The 19,779-nt window shown below is 44.6% G+C and overlaps 2 protein-coding genes and 1 non-coding gene across 31 annotated transcripts in view; all 3 read left to right on the top strand.

Annotated features, from left to right (window-relative positions):
- The window catches only part of Ubap2l (ubiquitin associated protein 2 like), a 45,407-nt gene extending 30,742 nt beyond the window's left edge, over window positions 1–14,665 (top strand). For 6 of the 28 annotated variants that reach the window (XM_058571938.1, XM_046421655.2, XM_046421654.1 and 3 more), the window contains 13 exons: window positions 182–236; window positions 591–765; window positions 1,106–1,178; window positions 2,037–2,232; window positions 2,321–2,409; window positions 3,862–3,915; window positions 4,621–4,702; window positions 5,602–5,819; window positions 6,291–6,396; window positions 11,225–11,292; window positions 12,117–12,314; window positions 12,733–12,783; window positions 13,619–14,177. In XM_058571938.1, the coding sequence (XP_058427921.1) occupies window positions 182–236; window positions 591–765; window positions 1,106–1,178; window positions 2,037–2,232; window positions 2,321–2,409; window positions 3,862–3,915; window positions 4,621–4,702; window positions 5,602–5,819; window positions 6,291–6,396; window positions 11,225–11,292; window positions 12,117–12,314; window positions 12,733–12,783; window positions 13,619–13,714 (1,461 nt within the window). In that variant the 3' untranslated portion in view covers window positions 13,715–14,177. The other 22 variants (XM_046421671.2, XM_046421664.2, XM_058571942.1 and 19 more) reach the window with 13 other exon arrangements.
- LOC124077567 (small nucleolar RNA SNORA58) lies at window positions 4,407–4,543 on the top strand. The gene has a single exon (XR_006846654.1). It is a non-coding gene; the product is annotated as a small nucleolar RNA SNORA58 (small nucleolar RNA).
- Window positions 14,666–16,025: 1,360 nt separating the features above from the next.
- On the top strand, window positions 16,026–18,983 carry Hax1 (HCLS1 associated protein X-1). Of its 2 annotated transcripts, none has more exons than XM_046421653.2 (7): window positions 16,026–16,164; window positions 16,660–16,922; window positions 17,098–17,285; window positions 18,057–18,108; window positions 18,257–18,363; window positions 18,487–18,577; window positions 18,724–18,983. In XM_046421653.2, the coding sequence occupies exons 1-7, from the start codon at window positions 16,112–16,114 to the stop codon at window positions 18,807–18,809; spliced, it is 840 nt and encodes a 279-aa protein (XP_046277609.1). In that variant the 5' UTR covers window positions 16,026–16,111; the 3' UTR covers window positions 18,810–18,983. The 2 variants fall into 2 exon arrangements, with proteins under 2 accessions (XP_046277609.1, XP_046277607.1); XM_046421651.2 differs by lacking the exon at window positions 16,026–16,164 and adding an exon at window positions 16,378–16,493.
- Window positions 18,984–19,779: the final 796 nt, after the last annotated feature.

The following is a 19,779-nucleotide window of genomic DNA, read 5'->3' as shown; positions in this document are numbered from 1 at the left end:
ATCTGGTTTTTATTGTTTTTAATTTTTGTTTTGTTTGTTTGTGTAGTCTTGTATTAATCCTTTAGTTAACTAGCAGAATTTCTCCCAAATGTTTGTTAACTAGAATTAAGCTGAGTTAGTATTAAACTTCCCCCATTCACATGAGTTTGTCTGTTCTTGCTCCTCTGTTTTCTTGCTCCAGAATGGCTTCAGTTCTGTGCAGGGCACGCAGTTACAGACCACGCAATCTGTTGAAGGTGAGTATTCTCCAGGCTTTTTATTCTCAGTTGTTTTTTTCTTTCTCTTAATATTTTTGTATTTCTTAAAAGTGAAAAGAGCTCTGGCACGAGGACTGGTTAGTCTTAATTCTACTTTGCTGCTTAATCTCCAGCCTTCCTAAGTTTCAGGTTCTCTGTCTTAAAATGGTAACCATTTTATTGGTTCCCGTCACTGGACAAATGAAATTCACATGCAAAGTGCCTAGAATTAAAAAAGATTATACCATTATTAAATAACTCATACTGTTGTCTTTGGGGCAGCATAGGACTGTAGTGATTCTTCACGTTAGACATTTTCTTTTCTTCTGGTGAGATGGATTCTTTTATTTCTAGGTGCTACAGGCTCTGCAGTGAAATCTGACTCACCTTCCACTTCTAGCATCCCCCCTCTCAATGAAACGGTATCTGCAGCTTCCTTACTGACAACAACCAATCAGCACTCATCCTCCTTGGGTGGCTTGAGCCACAGTGAGGAAATTCCAAATACCACCACCACGCAACACAGCAGGTGATTTGGGGTGAGGATGGAGTTTGGGGTGAGGATGGAGCTCTCTGGTTCTTTTTCTTTCTAACTGGCAAAGACCACATTAGCCCCACTTTTGGGTAAATGGGTGACCTGAAAACTGTGAGAGATAAAGACAAAGAGACTTATTTTATTTTTTCCTTTCAGCATCTACTTTTGTTTTAACTGTTGCTTACTATCCCTGGCTGGCTCTTGTGCTTATTACCATTTTCTCAAGACTTTCTTGTTCCTATGTTCTACCTTATTTTCTTGCTTGTGTTCTTGATTAAAGCTCCAGGCCAGGTGGCCATAGCACTGTTGTTGATGGCACCCTCTTTCCTTACAGCACGTTATCTACACAGCAGAATACCCTTTCATCATCAACATCTTCTGGACGCACTTCGACATCCACTCTTTTGGTAAGTATGATGCTGAAAGGAAGTGTGGTTCTTAAGCTTTTCTTAAACTAGCCAACCCTAAGATTCTGCCAAGAGGGAATTCTTGATCATTTCTTCATGAGATGATAAAACTCATTGAATTGAGGTTGCAGAGAAACGAATAAGGGGTTGTTGGGAAGCCAAAAGAAGCCAAAGAATCCAGAAATAATGCAGAGCTATGAATCATTCCTTAAAGCCTGGAAGGGACACCCTCCATCCCCCATTCCTGTGTTGAAGATAAGGTATATGTTACAAAAGAACATACCTTTCTAGGGGCTAGTGGTATAGCTCAGTGGTACTGTATGGGTTAGTGTGCATGAAGCCCTTGGTTTAATCCCCAGCACCAAAAAAAAGGAGAGTGGGGTGGAAAGAAAAGGACAAATCTTGCTAACTGGTAGAGCTTGTGTTTCTCTTTCCTTAAAACACAACGTCAAGTTTAAAGTCAGCTGTATGTTATTCTAGCCCATGAACTAGAGAAGAAAAGTGTGTGAGAGAAGGCTATGATACATTTTTCAGATTTCAACTTTATTTGACAGGTCAACCAGTGTTGGTCTCCACCAACACTGGAGTTGTCACCACCCACTTTGCTGTCTTTCTTAACAGGATGATGGTATATGAGTCTGTATTAATAACCATCCTTGTCACATGAGTCTTTAGAAACATGCAGCTAGAGAGTTTTTGTACCTTGGTAGAGGAGACTCTGTTATTATGCCCTGACCTTTTTAATTGGGAAGTTGTTGTGATGATCATATTCAAGAGAATAGATTGTTTATCATTCCTAACCTATATTGCTAATTGGTGCTTCCTTCATCTCTCTTCCATTGCTCCTCCCTTTTGAAGCACACAAGTGTGGAGAGTGAGGCGAATCTCCATTCTTCCTCCAGCACTTTCTCTACCACGTCCAGCACAGTCTCTGCACCTCCCCCAGTGGTCAGTGTCTCTTCCAGTCTCAACAGTGGCAGCAGTCTGGGCCTTAGCCTAGGCAGCAACTCCACTGTCACAGCCTCAACTCGAAGCTCGGTTGCTACAACTTCAGGTACCTTTGCATTAGCTGCATGGCATTCCTCTAGGATGGAGGGAATCAATAATTGTGTGATAGCATAAAAATGTTTTTTCTCTTTTAGGAAAAGCTCCTCCCAACCTTCCTCCTGGGGTCCCGCCATTGTTGCCTAATCCATATATTATGGCTCCAGGGCTGTTACATGCCTACCCAGTAAGTAGGATTGAAGGGTTTGTTCTAAAAGGTGGTGTTGGTGGGACTATTCTTTATAGTTCTGGCTTCAGGCAGTAGACTGTAATTACAATACAGAAAAAAATGCCACATATAAACAAATAGGTTTCTTGGGTGGGGGTGGGTAGTAGGGATTGGACTTGGGAGCAACCAACCACTGAGCCACATCCCCAGCCCTATTTTTTTTTTAATATTTATTTTTTAGTTGCATTTGGACACAGTACCTTTTATTTTATTTATTTATTTTCATGTGGTGCCAAGGATCGAACCCCAGGGCCTCACACGTACTCACCACTGAGCCACAACCCCAGCCCTATTTTTTATTTTATTTAGAGACAGGTCTCACTGAGTTGCTTAGTGCCTGGCATTTCTGAGGCTTGCTTTGAACTTGGGATCCTCCTATCTCAGCCTCCTGAGCTGCTGCGATTACAGGCATGCGCCATTGCACCTAGCACAAGTAGGTTTTGAATCTTTGTAGCTTTGGAAAAAACAATCATTTTTAGAGAGGAAAGACTAAACTTGGGCAAGACCCTCTATTGTGTATTTGCTCTGTGTGAAATAGAAATTCTAGGCCTCAGATGCCAAAGGCTAAAACGTTCATCTGGAATTCCTTTCAGTTTCTTGGAGAATTGTTTTTTGTAGATGAACTGATTTCCTTACTCTGGGGATCTTTGCTGCCTCTAACCTGGTCAGAAGAGAGTTCCCCAGCTCACTGTGGAATTGTCTTGAGAATAAATGGCTGACATTGTTGACTTTTTTTCTCAGGTATATCTTCTGTTACCTCCAGGTATTCAGTACCTCTTAAGATGGAGGGTATGAAAATTCTATTAAAAGACAACTGTACTTCCCCTGAAAGTGGAAGTCTAGATAAACATCATACAGACAAGATTGTCCAAATAACACTGTTGGACATTGTTTAACAACACTGCTTTATCTTGAAATTGGGAGAAAACAAGAGTAAAATCTGAATCTTTCATGGAGAAAATAAATTTTAAACCAGATGTATAGATTAGAGAGTAAAGGCAGGAAGATTCCATTCATAGAATAGAGAGAACAGATAGCTGTTCATATACTTGTGTCTATTGTACTGCTTCCCAGAAATGGTCTAGATCAATCAGTAGTAAGTAGCTCAACGAAAGTTTCAAGATCTTTCATTAATCCTTTAATCTCTACTTTTACTTTCCCTTTAAGTAAATTGAAGGAAATAAATCTTTTTTTTTTTCCTTTTGGTAGTATTGGGGATTGAGCCCAGGGCCTTGTTCGTGCTAAGGAAGCACTGAACTACATCCCTAGCCCAAGGAAATAATCTATGTCCTGTTCAAAGAAGGACGGTGAATAATGTATTGAATTATCTTGCTTTTTAGCTCCTTGGGTTTTTTGTTTTTAATCATTTATGACCATTTCTCATTAATGTCACATGCCTTTGTCTTTCAGCCACAAATGTATGGTTATGATGACTTGCAGATGCTTCAGACAAGATTTCCATTGGTAAGTATGTGGAAGGGAACTCTGGTAAAGGAGGTGATCTAAAAATTAGTTTTTTTTTTTTTTTTGGTGCTTGGGATCAAACCTAGGTTCTCACATATGCTAAAGCACATGCTATTACTGAGCTACACCCCCAGCCCAAGTGGACTACTACAACTATACATTTTCTACCAATGTCATATCTTGTTTTTTAATATTTTGTGTCATTAGAGATTCAACTCAGGAGCTAGTGCACGCCAGGCAAGCACTTTACCATTTAGGTATACCCCACTCCCCAGAGATGTGAAATCTTTGAAGTAAACACATTTTAACCTACTCTGTAGCCTAATAAAGTACTCAGGAGCTCTCAAGATGCTTTCAAGATGCTTTCTATATGTCTCAAACACTTAAAATTACAGAAAAAAAAAATATGTTTTTCAAGATAAGTTTGGCATATGCTTTTAGAGATGATGTGTGGAGGTTGAAAATATTATTGGTCCTGATGGAACTTTAGCAGGCATATCCGTAGACCTTGCCTGGCTCTGCTTATGGCCAGGCAGGGGGGACAGTATATGCAAGAATAATATGGAGTTTATGCAAACTCAAACCAGCTTCTTCGGTAGCTGGGTAAATCGCAGTACTCCCGACATTTTTGTGCTTCTCACCTGTGGTTTTCATGCTGGAGAATGAATAGCATTGAGTCTGTGCTCTTTTGTTACTCGGTTCTAGGATTACTACAGCATCCCGTTTCCCACGCCCACCACTCCGTTGACCGGGAGGGATGGTAGCCTGGCCAGCAACCCTTATTCTGGTATGACTGGGACGGGGCCAAATAAAGGGAGAGGGAGATTGTATTGGGATGAATGGCAAAACCCTGCTTAATAGCAAGAAAGGACCTGGTTCTCACCTTACATGTCTCTGGTAGAAGTTTAAAATGGACGTGATGAATTGGTTGGTAGATTCACAGTCCTGTTAAAGATGAGCGTTTGGCAGCTTTTTTCCCTTTCCATCTCACTTGTCTGTGATTTCTAAATCCTTCTCTCTCTCTCTCTCACACACACACACACACATCTTACCTAAAAACATTTTTTTCCCCTTTGGTTCTGGGGATTGAACCTAGGGTCTCACATCTATACTAAGCCTGTGCTCCATCTTCTGCCCCTCCAGATGACATTATAACTTAGGTTTTTCAGCTTGTTCCAGAAAGTAGTGGTTGAACTGGTCTTCTCTGCTTCTGTACATTGCTCACAGTGGCAGTCTCATTGTCTTGCTAGACCTTCTTTTTTGGCCTGACTTTCTTGGCATCCTCCTTGATCATTTTTTCTTATCTGTCTCTGTCCCTTCAAGTGTAGCATGGAGTGTTTCCCATGGAAGAAAATAGGGGCTGGGAGTGAAAGAATACAAGAAGGTAGAGAAATAATGTAGGAACTTTTTCCTGGGATCTTCTTTTTGCTATAGCAAATATACTCAGCAATAGTCTTTAACTGGCACTGTAGTCTATACTCAACTATAGTTTATACTCAACAATAGTCTTAACTGGCACTATGCTAAATGTATTCTGAGCAATGCTGAATGGAGCTTCAAAGAAATATAATTTAAGGAATTGAATTTTAAAAGTCTTTGAACAGGATCTCTTGGAATCATGTGAAACCAAGAGGTGACTTGTGTTGCAGTGAAAGAAACGGGTACATTTAGCTTCTTCTGTCACAGGTGACCTCACAAAGTTCGGTCGTGGGGATGCCTCCTCCCCAGCCCCGGCCACAACCTTGGCCCAACCCCAACAGAACCAGACGCAGACTCACCACACCACGCAGCAGACATTCCTGAACCCGGCGCTGCCTCCTGGCTACAGTTACACCAGCCTGCCATACTACACAGGGGTCCCGGGCCTCCCCAGCACCTTCCAGTATGGGCCTGCTGTGTTCCCTGTGAGTGCCTAGCCTTGGTCTCCTTGTGGTGAAGGCTTCTATCCCTGACACTATCCTAGCTGTGCTTTCAAAGCTAGATGAGTCTAGTAATGAATGAGGGAGGAACAGTTTCCACATTGGGCTTTCTTCTGGCCTGGGAAGGGGGAGTGGGATTGGAATTGGTTGAATTATAATAGGGATTAACTTTTTCTAGAATTAGCCAGAGGGGAATGTGATACCATACAGCTTTGCTTTCCTCAGATGGCCATGTATTCCCTGATAGCACTCCCCCTTTTCCTTCCTTCAAATTGCCTCTTGATTTCAAAGGTAGATTATGGAAATATTAGTAAGGATCTTATTTCACTATTCAAATTATGGCCAGCCTAAATCAGGATTCATAGCCACCTGAACACCTGGGCCCTGGAGTAGGACAGGTGAAACTGATGGTGCATGCTGCCATTTCACTGCAGTTCTGGCCCTTTTGCTCTTCAGGTGGCTCCTACCTCTTCCAAGCAGCATGGTGTGAATGTCAGTGTGAATGCATCAGCCACCCCTTTCCAACAGCCGAGTGGATATGGATCTCATGGATACAATACTGGTAAGCTCCCCGTGGCCCTGGTTCAGTGTCTCTGTGAGGTGTTACTGGGTTGGTGAGGGTGTTCTGCTCTCCACATATGATTATTGATGCTTGGCTGAATTGGATATCTGGGAGCATCATCAGCAGAGGCTCTTGACTCTAGGAAATGCTGTTACTACACATGATTAGAATGCTCAGGGGCATTTTTGGCCGCTAAAATATGTTGTCTGGCCTAAACTTTGGGTTAAAAGGAGGACAGGGCCCTAAGATTTTGCTGAGATATCAGTGGAGGCAAGTGTTGTGGCACTGTATAAAAGAGGATATATTCACTGAAAAGAAAGGATAAATGCTTTCATAGCTAACAATATGATTAATAGGCTTGGCTTAAGTCTTTTTGTAGTACTATTATTATTACTATTCCCCTTTCATTCCTAACTAGAAGACCTAAGATATGGAGAGAGAGGATAGGCATGACCACGCAGTAGAGACAGAATTAGACTGGGAGGTTCCTTCGTTTGTATGACTGGTCTTCTTAAAAAGCCTATTTGCATATCTGATGGCAGGGAGAGAATTGTAGGAATCCTCTGGATAAGTAATGACCTAAAAGATACTTAGCTTATCACTTATTTCCATATCTGACATCCATGCTCCACTTTTGAAGGTGGAAGTGGAGGAGACATTGAATAAAACCGTTTCATCTACATTTTTCAGTGACTTACAGGCATATATGAGGAGGAGCCTATTGTAGTTGCTAGGGGTTGGGGTTGAGGATTGTCTTTTCAAAGCTCAGTTAGTTTCAAGGTGATTTGGATGGAGCAACATCTGTGTGGGCTCCAGATGAGTAAATTGCTCAACATTTTATTTATTTTTTGGTACTGAGGATTGAACCCAGAGACATTTTACCACTGAGCTATATCCCCAGTCCTTTTTATTTTTTGAGATAGGGTCTCACTAAGTTGCTGAGACTGGCCTCAAACTTAGAAGCCTCCTGCTTCAGCCTCCTAAATTGCTAGGATTAGAGACATGCATCAATGCACCCAGCTCAAAATTTTCAGTAATTGGGAAACTGTCTTAAGCTGAGCACAGAAGGTAATAAAGACTAGTTTTAGGAATTAATAGCCAGGTGGAGCTTTGGACTGTGCCTTATGACTTAAGAGTGGGTCATAATAAATTTTAAAAATCCTGAGAAAAGCCCCATTAAGATTTACTACCCAGGTTCTTTGGGGCCACTGCTGTCACTGAGTAAGGTCTTGTTGATGATGGGAGGATTATAAGCCTTTTGACTTGGCCCCATTCCAGGAACATTAAAATTAAACTTCAGCTGGTCCAGGTATGAGAATTTTCAGAGGTAAGGTAGGTGGTTGATAATGTAAGACAGTTGGCATATCTGATTCTGGAAATCCTAGCTTCTTACCTCCCTTAATATTTCAGAAACCTGTTAGTTCTTTGAGAACCCCCAATTCCCAACCCCACAGAGGGCTCTTGTCATTCCATTCCTCATCAACCTCTAAATTCATGTATTTTTATGTATTTGATTCCTTTTAGGAAGAAAATATCCACCCCCTTACAAGCATTTCTGGACGGCTGAGAGCTAATTTGGCCCAAGGCTGGGGGCTGTGTTTTGTGTGTGTGTATAAATTTGCACTGAAGTCTTGTTTCAGAAACCAGACCACTGAGGAGAGCCTGCTGAGCTGAGGCCATGGCCTGCGTGGCTTGGGGAAATGAGTTGGTGGATATCTTCTGGGCTTTTGAACTTGCCCCCTCCCCATTTCCCTCTCCCCCTTGTGTCTGACCCTGTCTTACCCATTTCGAGTTCAAGCGGTGCAGCACCTCCGAAGCATCAATGCACACACCTGCTGTTGCTTTTGATTTCTGGAAGGCATGTAGTTTCAACTTGTAACAAAAATATTTGTAGTCTTCAATAAACTGTGGTATTTCTTTAGCTAACTCTGGCGTTCTTTCCGTGCATGTCTTTCTGGACACTAGGAACCAGTGTTGTATTGTGGATGAAGGGTGGAGGGTGGCCTTTTAATTCAGACCCCAGCATAGGCAAAGAGCTGTTAACTTTTCTGTATGGTTGTTTTTAAGGTGGGAGGAGGGGAAACAACCTCAGTTTTCCAGCCTGTTGATTGGTTGGTGAAGGAGGCTACTTATAAAATACCTGATTCCCATGCTTATATCTCTTCACTTTTCCATTTGGATCTTCCCTTTTTGCTTCTGACATAAGCAGAGGAGAAAGGACAAAAAGGTTTATGGAGAGAAAAGCAAAAAGAGATGGTGTTCTAGGCTGTCGATAGGGAAGCATTTTCCAAGATTTAATTCCCACATCTGTTTCCCAAAGACCGACTGGCTGATTGAGATCTGATAAATCATTAGTGATCAGCTAGTTGATGACTCAGGTTCTGTGGAAACTGTGCTAGCCTGGAACATTGTTCTTATCCTTTGATGGTTTCTCAGAGATTGTGGATTATTAGTCATTTTGCACTTGTAGGTGTAGCAGAGGATGTGTGGGAGAGATTTGATTAGACATCCTAAGTATGGAAATTCTAATCACTACTCGGTCCACCATCTACTAGTACACCATCAGCCCTTTGGTTTATAGAGTTAACTTAGATGACCATCTTTGGTTAATTGAAAACCAAAGTGTTCAGCTTTCGTTGTATTTGTTTCCAGCCCTCTAGAGTCATTTTGCTCTGTGGAGGGTGATCAGCTTTCCCAGGGCCTGTCATATTAGGAAAGAATGGTTCTTGCTTCTCCTCCCTACCATGCACATTCTGTTGGAATGATTGTCACTGTTTGGGAGTGGGTATAGGCACGACATAATATAGGAAAGAAAAAGGGAAACCTTTATCTAGGCTGAGCATAATTGTAGTATAGGGTCGGGAAATCAATACCCATTATTTTCCTAGGTTTTCTAATGGTTACCTTGAGGCTATTATGGTGACTACACAGTATTCTTGGAGGCGGGGGTCTGCGTTTTCTAGTTCCTTAACCTCATATCCAATTTAAGACCTCTGGACTAGAAGCTGTATTTTAGCTATTCCAGTCTCTGCACAGAATAAGACAAGGTAGGGGTATAGTACAATTAAATTTCTTCTTACCAGCCAGATTAAGAATCTAATTAGTCAATTTTTCCCTTCCTCTGGAGCAATCTAGCCTTGATTTGCAGAGGGTAATCCTTTGCAGTAAAGAAAAATCAGTGTTGGGGTTTGTCTTTAAAATGTTCTGTTTATTCCACCTTCAGTCTCAATCCTTCCCCACAGCCCTTATTTTTTAGCCATTTCTGTTCTTGAACTCCCTGTTCTTAAAATTTGCTACCCTGTTTTTCTCTAGATGAACATCTGAAGTTTGGAAAGGGAAGGGGAAAAATACCCCGTTAGCTCCTTAAGAGGTTCCTGTCTTGTTCCCGTCTACTTCAGTACCTTCAGAGTGTAGAGTTGATACTTTGGAGATGGGGAAGTATTTTCTCTTGCTTGGTTTCTGTAGTTCTGTTCTTTTTCCTAGTTGGTGTTTGCTCCTCCCTGGAACTATCTGGACTTATGATGTGGGAGGGTTTTCCAGGTTAAGATGCCTCTTCTGTTGGGAAGATTCTAAAGTGACTGTCCAAGGTGGGCTTAATTTCTGAAGGCTGGCTTTGTCATAGGCATTGGTTGGGAGGATTTGGGTTCTGGAGTTTGAAGGGGGACTGCTGTTGAATTGTGGGTAAATGGAGAATTCCTTATTTGTGATTTGTTCACTTAACACAGCGTTTTTAAAAAAAATTTTCATTGGGGTGTTTGTAACAGCAGAGGACAAGGAAAAAGATCCTAGGCATAGACAGAAACCCAAAGTTATTCTGGTTTCATTTTGTCTTCATGGGACCTAATGTGTTTTTAAAATCATGCTGTAAATTCCTAGCTGTTTTGTTTCTCAAATCTTTAAAATTTCTTTTGAAATGCTTAATCTAGCATTTATCCCATGGCCTTTTCTGTCTCGTTAATCCATTGCCAAACCCCAGGAAGAAGAGTGTAGTATATATTTCAGCTTGAGGAAAACAAAATGAGTGGTTATACTGCTATGGTTTCCTTAAAACTGTAGTAGTTATAGGAAGAAGTTTGTCAACTGGAAACATGCAAGTAGTGGTGTGGGTTAGGGCTTTTCATGGAAACAACTAAAAAAACAACCAATGTATTTAGTTTCTGTATCCCACATAAGCTTTAGGAAATAGCCCACTCTTACCTACACACTTTCCCTCCTTGCCTCTGTACTAGAAGTGAGTAAATGGAAACTCACCTTTATGCCAGCACTTTAATTAATAAAAAGCTGAAAAACTCCTAAGACTGGAGAAACTGGACTAGGTGAGCCAAGGCTCCAGGAATAAAAATGCTCTTGGGGACTGAATTGAGCTGTTCCTCCAGTACTTACCGTATGTAGTAAAGGTATGGATTCTGAGCCCAAAAGTTGTCTCTTCAGGGACTATCTAAATCTTCAGGGGCAGGACATGTAGGGTTTGGGTAGATTGATTTGAAGTGGACACTACATTTTTATTACATTCTTTTTGGCTTTGGCACAGAAGTGTTTTGAAATCATATAGGCTGATGAGGTTTGGTCATATTCCCTTGCTTACCCCAAAAACAGCTCACCTCAGTCTCGTACCTATACTCCAGATCTATCTGGAAAAGGAAAACGAACCCTTAGGGAGCCTGTGTGTCATGAACTCTTATGATCTCAGGACTGACCTGAAGGTGGGAAAACAGACCAAAATTCCCTTTCAGTGCTATAGCTAGCAAGGCTGCAGACGTCACTTGACCCCAGGAACAGGGCCAGCAGCTAGCTGAGCTAACCTCCTGTCTGTTTCCTCCTCCCTCAGGCGTATCAGTCACCTCCAGCAACACGGGCGTGCCAGATATCTCTGGATCTGTGTACTCCAAAACCCAGGTAGGTGCCCGGCTCTGGACAGAAGTAGAAAAAGAGAGAGACAGAGATGTGGTGGCTGAGGATCGAACCCAGTGCCTCACATGTGCGAGGCAGGTGCTCTTCCATTCAGCCCCAGCCCCCACCCTACCTTTTTTAAATGGTCTCTAGATTTCAGTTTTTCTAGGAGTTTGAATTTAGCTCTCTGAGAAGAAACCACAAAGATGAATAGGAAGCCAGGTGTGCTAAAAGGCCTGTAATCCCAGTGACTCAGAGCCTGAGGTAGAAGGATTGAGAGTTCAAAGCCAGCCTCAGCAACTTAGCAACTGAGTGAGACACTGTCTCTAAATAAAATACAGAAAAGGGCTGGGGATGTGGCTCAGTGGTTAATTGCCCCTTAGTTCAATCCCAGGTACCAAAAAAAAAAAAAAAAGAAATAGGAAGGTGAGGTGTGGTACATTGTTATAATGTGATGTGGGTTATTGTGCAGTTGTCCTGGCTTTTTTGCCCAGGGGCAGGGATGCCAAGGATAGTTAGCAAATTTTCCTGTTTATGTACAACGCTAGTTAATTTCACATTCATCCTTCTGTTTGATCCCTACAACAGAGAGGTCAGTAGCATCCCTGTTTCAAGTATGAGGCAACTAAGGCTGAGAGATTGGTATTTTCCCAGGATTGGGTAGCTGTTAAAAGGGCAAGAGTTGGGACTGAGACTTTTATATCTGACTCGAGATATTCTGTTCCTTCTGACTATGCTGTTTTCTGAGGGTGGGGGAGCTTTGGCTCAGAAATTCCCAGGATTCCTTTGCTGATACCTTTTATTCTTTCTCCTTCTTTCTTCCTGGACAGCAGTCCTTTGAGAAACAAGGTTTTCATTCCGGTACTCCTGCTGCCTCCTTCAACTTGCCTTCAGCCCTAGGAAGTGGGGGGCCCATCAATCCGGCCACAGCTGCTGCTTACCCACCTGCCCCCTTTATGCACATTCTGACCCCACATCAGCAGCCGCACTCCCAGATCCTTCACCATCACCTGCAGCAGGATGGCCAGGTAATAGCCCTTCTCCCTCTCTCCTTTCCCTTCCTCTTCCTTCCTGTCCCTTTAAACTGCCTCCCCTTTCCTTTTCTTACCCTTCCTCACCACCACCTTCACCCAATCCTCCCCAGCGCCAGCCAGGGGCACACAGCACATACAGACACAAGCGCACATAACACAAGCGGCCGGCAAAAGAAATGTCAGAGAAGGGGCAAGATCAAAACCCTTTTTGCCCATTTCCTTTGGTGTCTTTTTTTCCTCCACCTCCTCCCATGGCACAGTTGTCCTCATCCCATCAGACCTGGGTCACACCTTCCCTTTTACCTCTCCCAGCCTTTCCCCTTTCCTGACATTATAGCTTTCCCTTCTAATGGTGGAGTTCTATTGTCAAAGTTTGTCCCTTTATTTTCCATATATCCTGGTTCTGCCTCAGCTACCATATTTGCAGATGATTCTCTGTTGCCAGCGCCAGCAGGAGGAGCAGGTAATGAAACTGAATGATGATATGCTTGAACCCACTCCTTTTCAGACCCCATTTCACCTCCAAAGCCTCAGGGAACTTGAAAAGATTGCGCGGTCACACATCGGGATACACAAACACAAAACACCTTGCTGAGCTCTCTGGCCTCCCTATCCTCTGTTCTCCTTCCCTCCTCAATACCCTCTTGATCTTTCTGTCCTTCCCCAACTCTGGAAAAACACTTGGTTACCAGAATGAAAAAGATTGGTGGGGCAGAATCTGGAGCCTGAGGCTTCAGACTGTCTCTCCTTTCTTGCCTGAAACAGGCTCATAGATGTGATGTGTGGTGGTGGAGAGATCCACGGGGTGGTACAAGAGACCTCTTGAGAGCTCCATCATAGGTGGCTGGAGACCTAGAATTAAGGGGTTCCCTGCTCTCAGCTTTTCAAGTTGAGGCATTTATGGGACTTAATGAAAATGGAATTACCTTGTGGTCACTCATCTCCCAGAACCATAATTCTCATAGTACCCTTTTTTTTTTTTCCAGACCCAGGTCAGGGGTAGTGAGAGAAGGTAGAATTCAAAATGAGTAGAACTGAGTTATTATCTCTAAGGTATCTTGTCCTCTTTTCACCTTTCCCCTATTTAAAGGTCAAAAATGCTTTCTTGCATGGAAGAGAGGGGGCTGTATTAGCTATGGAGACCAAATTTCTATGGTTGAAAAGTAAATGTCAATAGAATCTGAGCAAGGGGAACAGGAGAGTAAGGCAGTTTGCACATCTCCACCTGGACATGGTACAGATTTGTCCCACTAACTAGACACCTTTTTCCTCCCCATCATCCTCCCATTCCCCTGCAGACGGGCAGCGGGCAACGTAGCCAGACCAGCTCCATCCCGCAGAAGCCCCAGACCAACAAGTCTGCCTACAACAGCTACAGCTGGGGGGCCAACTGAGGCCCTGACCCTCCTCTCCCGGTCCTATCTTCTGAGAGGGCTTCTCAGCCTGGAAACTATGGAAACAGCATCAAAGAGAGAAAGGAATGTGGGGGGGGTTCCGCTGCCCCCCATCCCCAGCGGCCCACCCCATGCCTCAGCTTCATGTCTGTCCCATTCCTATACCATCCCCACCCTGTTGTATGTATTATAGGATTTGTATTTTCTTTTTTTTTTTTTCTTTCCTTCCTTTCCTCTTCCTCCTCCTCCCTTGCATTCAAGATTATGAAACTTTGCTGTGGGCCCTGCCCTTCCTTCACTTCTTCCTGTTCACCCTGGTGGTATATGGGTGAAGTGGGGAGGTGGGACCCCCAAATATATATCAGCCCAACAGCCCTAAGTCTCCTCCTTTATTATTAGGAAAACAAAAACAACAACAACAAAAAAAATGGCGTCATGAATATGAACAGCATTGTCAGATGAATTAGTTGAAGTGGTTTTTTTTTTTTTTTTTGGGTTTTTTTTTTTTTTGTACTGTGTCCTCAAATTTAATGGATTAATGTGTCTTGTATATATAAAAAGAAAACCTCTACCTTCAGCCTCTGCCCATTCTTGCTCCGTCTAGGATATCCTCAGTCTCGTCGATGACCAGCTTGGTGAATAAGTATTACCGTACCAACTGGGCCTCCTCTTGCAGGCCTCGAAGGCAGTGGAATAAAATGAAATCTTTGCCCTTTAAGAACTACTCTGACCTTAATGTGCTAGTATCTTGCCCTGGAAGGAATTCCCTTCACCCCTAAGAATTTCACAACCTGAGCCTGGAAAGAGCCACTACAAAGAGCCACTACAAATCTTCATTTCTTCCAGAAACTGCCACATCTTCAGCACATTTCAGACAGTGAAGGGAGAGGATAGAGATTGAATGGAAAGGGGGGAGGATGAAGAAGGAGCTGTGACAATTTCAAAGAAAGAAATGGCTTTATGGAGTCTTAAGTATGACATAGATGGATCCGCAAATGAAGTTGGAAGCAACATCACTTTTGGCTGGCAAACCATTTCCCTGCTAGAATTAGACTGCGGTATTTCTTGCTTTTTTTTTTTTTTTTTTTTTTTTTAAATTTATTTTTAGGTGGCCACAATATCTTATTTTATTTGTATGTGGTGCTGAGGATCGAACCCAGCACCCGGTGCATGCCAGGTGAGTGCGCTACCACTTGAGCCACATGCCCAGCCTTTCTTGTTCTTGAATGCTCCACGAGGCTGTTATACCCAGTCTCAGGAAGAGTACTCCAGAGCAAGACCTAAGGTGGGCGTAAGGTGCAGGAAGGAAGAGGCTCTGAGTACATGACAGAGCTGGGGTCTGCCTGTTTTATGCTGACCTGAAGCCACCATCCTGCCTCAGCCCCCTGACTAGGGACTAGGATGTAGGCCCGCAGCTCCAGGCTGAAAAGGGGATTTGTGACCTCTAACGGAATTGGGGAACTAACTCTAGGGGCGGTCTACACGGAGCCACATCTCCATCCCTTTTTAACTTTGTTTTGGTACTGGGGATTGGACCTAGGGACGCTTTGCCGCTGAGCTACATCCCCAGCTATATTTTAAGACAACGTCTCAACGTTACTAAGGGCTGGCCTCGAATTAGCCGTCCTCCTGCCTCAGCCTCCCGAGTCACCGGAATACAGGCGTGCTCTATTGCGCCCTGCAAAAGGCATTCTGATAGCCCCCAATTTGTTGCTTTACAGGACACCTGAAAAGCTTCCCTTCCCTGGTGGCCCTACAAATCCTTTGGCCTTGCTGGCTGCACAGCCTGTTCAGAAAAAAAGAATCCTTTGTGAATATGATAAACTCGAGAGCTGAAGAGATGAATTCCAAGCGTCCCCATGTCATTATCAGCTCTGAGGATTTCGATACTTGAAGGAGCTAGTAAAATACTGTTCATTCCTCTAATAGACGTCCCCCAGATCAGTTTAGAATGCGAGGTGGTTTCTGCGCCTGTGCCCTTGGTGCGGCGGCTTGAGGGCCTCAGGTCGCTCCATTTGTGCGGCGGGGCTGCCCTCTGGCGGCTGTCGGAGACCATCGCGTCAACTCCTCGAAACGCCTTCGGTCGGCAGGAAAGAGTGGACCTAGGAAGGGAGGTGATCACTGGAAAGCCAAAATTTGGCAAGCATACGCGCCTCGCAGGAAACAGAGGGGCCGGGGGCGGTGGGTAAAAATAAAGCCCTTCTAAAGCGCACCGCCTGCCGCGCCTCTCGGTCCTCGGGGCCTACAGCCGTCTTACGACAGTGTGGCGCATCTGAGGCTTGCTTTCCGGCAGCGTGGTCTTAACGCCGCGCTCAATTTTCGGCAGCGTAGTGCAGGCTTCCCTCTGGGGCGAATGGGCTGCGCGAGAGGTCCCAAGGTTCGAGTCCCAGTTCGGGAATGAGCCTCTTTGACGTCTTCCGGGGCTTTTTCGGCTTTTCTGGACCTCGGAGGTGAGAGTAGGTCTGGTCTGGGTAAAGAGGGCGGGGGGCTTCTGGGAGGAGCTTCGCCCTGTTTTGGGAAATACTTCCCTTCTCCTCCAACTCCTGCGGAGAGGACAGAAGCCTCGGTGGGGCCCTCTCCGACAGTGACCAAGCCCGTCCTGAGGAGGAGGAAGAGCAGCCTTCACCTCTCCTGCCTGGGGTGATGCAACAAGAACCGGGCGGCGGGAGGGGCGGACAATGGGGCGGGCCGGGGAGGAGGGCCGTGGGCAGGGTCCGGCGGGAGGCACTGGGGGACGCCAAAGAGGAACCAGGGCCAGGCGCTGGGGAGCAGCTGCGAGGTGAGGATCGACTTTGGTAGAAACGAAACAGAACAAAGGCAGAAAGCAGAAACACCTGTCAGCTATTTGGTGTTGACCGTCCCTGCTGTCCATGTTGACACCCTTGAGATGGGTTATGGCTTCAGTTGTGCTGAACTCTTGGTGGCTTGTTTGCCCCCACCCTCAGCCACAGAGATCCCTTTTTTGGAGGGATGACTCGAGACGAAGATGAGGACGATGAGGAAGAGGAAGAGGAAGGAACCCCATGGGGCCGTGGGAACCGGAGGTTTGATGGTTCCCAGCCCCCAGAGGAATTTGGCTTCAGCTTCAGCTTCAGCCCAGAAGAAGGGATGCGTTTCCAGGATAACTTCGGCTTCGATGACCTAGTACGGGACTTCAATAGTATCTTCAGCGAGATGGGGGCCTGGACCTTGCCTTCCCGCCCGCCTGGTGGGTGGATTTCCCTGAGGGAGAACCCAGGGGTTTCTAGTGGATTGGTGGGTGAAATAAGCAGCCTATGCAGGGAGTAGTTAGGGGACGGAAAGTGTGAGAAGACATGATTTCCGAGAGATTTAAGGGACTAAGTCCTTTCCTATCCCAGTATCCACCTGCCACCTTTCTACAGAGCTTCCAGGGCCTCAGTCGGAAGCACCTGGTGAGAGACTGCAGGAGGGACAGACCCTTCGGGACTCAATGCTTAAGTACCCAGATAGTCACCAACCCAGGATCTTTGGTGGGGTCTTGGAGAGTGATGCAAGAACTGAGTCCCCCAAACCAGCACCAGACTGGGGGTCCCAGAGACCTTTTCATAGGGTGAGTACCCCATCCAAGCCTGAACTGAGAGTCTGAGAGACCAGTAATAAAGTGCAATGACTAGAATCCTTGTTGGCACCTCATAGACTTGGTTTGGAATTCTACGCCCTTCACTTAGTGTATTTGTCTGGTTTTGTTTTGTGGTGCTAGGGATCAACCCCATGGCCTGCCTTGCGCTAGGCAAATGCTCTAGTACTGAGTCCATCTCCCAGCCCTGTTTTCTATAGTAAGTTTTTTGTAGGGTTTTTTTTTTTTAAGTTGGAAGAGGACACAATAACTTTATTTTTTTTATGTGGTTCTGAGGATCAAACCCAGTGCCTCACATGTGCTAGGCAAACTCTCTACCACTGAGCTAGGACAGTCCCCAGCCCTTTGAAGGTTTTTTTTTTTTTTTTAGTTGTTAATGTTAATTTTCAATGTTATTTATTTACATGCCATGCTGAGAATTGAACCCAGTACCTCACACATGCTAGGCAAGTGCTCTATCACTGAGCCCAGCCTGGAGTTCTGCTTTTTATTAAAAAAAAAAAAAAAATCCAGTGATTCTTGGCTAAAGCAAGATTGTTGGAGGAATACAGGGAAATCTCATTTTAGGAAGACTTTTTGGTAGAAGGATAGGGAAAACAGCCAGGTAGGCGTAAGTAAATAAAGCTATGCTGAATGGAATCGTATCTCTTAAGGAAAGGGGGGTTGGGGAACTTTAATGGTTTGGAGTCTGTGATCCTTCAAGTGTCGAGGGTGACTTTTCACCTACTATGGCTTCTTCTACAGTTTGATGATATGTGGCCAGTGACTCCCCATCCTAGAGCCAGAGAAGACAATGGTGAGTGTGGAGGGGAGGGGACATTTATCATCCCTCTGTTATTCTGAAATTCTGTCCCCTCTCCCTCTCTGAAGTTTTTTCCTGTTGTACTTATCCCCTTTTTTACTTGAACTGTCTCTTTTGGTTCTTTATCTCTTTGCTTTTTCAGATCTTGATTCCCAGGTTTCCCAGGAAGGTCTCGGCCCAGTTCTCCAGCCCCAGCCCAAATCCTATTTCAAGAGCATCTCTGTGACCAAGATCACTAAGCCAGACGGGGTGAGTTGGGAGAGAAGAGTAAAGGAAACTGGCCGGGAATACCCCAGAAAGAGGCCTTGAATAAAGAAACCACTGACCTCACCTTTAGTGATGTTAGCATATGGTGGTGGCTTCTGCTTGTAGATAGTGGAGGAGCGCAGGACTGTGGTGGACAGTGAGGGCCGGAGGGAGACCACAGTGACCCGTCAAGAACCGGAGAGTAGTCCTAGATGTGGTAAGTTAAGAGTATGAGTCAAAAGGGCCCATCTCAACTCCTTGGGGAAAGGAAACTCTTGCTCTTGTACCTTTTAATATTTATTTCTCTCCTTTGCCTCTGACCATTCTTGTCATTTAGTCAATCTGTTTGACTTTCTTCCTTAGATCCAGAATCACCAAGACCTCCGGCCCTGGATGATGCTTTTTCCATTCTGGATTTATTTCTAGGACGTTGGTTTCGGTCCCGGTAGCCTTGTTAATCTTAGGGGCCTTCAGGTCCTTTCCACTTCTCACCCTTTGCCCACCATCATTAAGCTTAGCTTCTTCTGCCACCTCAGGGGCTTGGGTATGTGGAACAGTGATTTGGGGGTGTGTCAGTCTTCCACTTACCTAGACTGACCAATAAAACCTTTATTTATGCTAAAGGTCTTGGTCTTTCTTTTGTTAACACTGTTCTACTTTCCAGAATCATGCAACGCTCAATATTTTGGCTTAGTTTTCTCCTTATTTTTATTTTTTAAAAAATATTTTCAGCCAACTACTGTGGGGCTTGCCTGTAATCCCAGTGGCTCAGGAGGCTGAGACAGGAGGATTGCGAGTTCAAAGGCAGCCTCAGCAATGGTGAGGCACTGAACAACTCAGTGAGACCCTGTCTCTAAATAAAAAAACAAAAATAGGGCTGGGGATGTGGCTCAGTGGTTGAGTGCTGCCCCTGAGTTCAAACCATGGTACCACACACACACACACACACACACACACACGTGTGTGTGTGGGTGGGGGGGTAGATGGGCCCAATACCTTTATTTTGCTTATTTGTTTTTTTGGGGTGCTGAGGATGGAACCCAGTGCCTCACATGTGCTAGGCAAGCACTCTGCCACTGAGCCACAGTATAGCCCCCCTTCTTATTTTTAAAGTTTTTGTTCTACTTCCAAAACCTGATTTAATGTAGAGTCAGACACCATTGGAAACTGATTTCTTATTGAGCAGATAACTGCAGATAATGCCAATAACATTTCTAAGAAAGGATACATCAAGTTGGGCACAGTGGCATGTCTAATCCCAGCCATTTGGGAGGCTGAGGCAAGAGGATCACAATTTGAGGCCAGCTTAGGCAACTTAGTGAGAGCTGTCTCAAAATATAAAGGACTGGGGATTATGCTCAGGGGGAAAGCACTTGCCTAGCACATGTGAGGTCTTGGGTTCGATACCCAGTACCATCA

The sequence above is a fragment of the Marmota monax genome, unplaced genomic scaffold, assembly GCF_021218885.2.
Source record: "Marmota monax isolate L192 unplaced genomic scaffold, Marmota_monax_Labrador192_F-V1.1 WCK01_AAM20220418_F8-fsc00108, whole genome shotgun sequence".
Lineage (NCBI taxonomy): Eukaryota > Metazoa > Chordata > Mammalia > Rodentia > Sciuridae > Marmota > Marmota monax.
Note: the sequence above shows the minus strand (reverse complement) of the source record. Positions and strands in the feature narration are given on the sequence as shown.

What these genes read in the sequence shown, in the direction of transcription:
- Hax1 (XM_046421651.2), top strand. Translation starts at nt 16,393, where the DNA reads ATGGGGCGGGCCGGGGAGGAGGGCCGTGGGCAGGGTCCGGCGGGAGGC. An exon ending in TAGAGCCAGAGAAGACAATG is followed by an intron (nt 18,109 to 18,256) that starts GTGAGTGTGGAG and finishes TTGCTTTTTCAG; the next exon opens with ATCTTGATTCCCAGGTTTCC. An exon ending in AGATCACTAAGCCAGACGGG is followed by an intron (nt 18,364 to 18,486) that starts GTGAGTTGGGAG and finishes TTCTGCTTGTAG; the next exon opens with ATAGTGGAGGAGCGCAGGAC.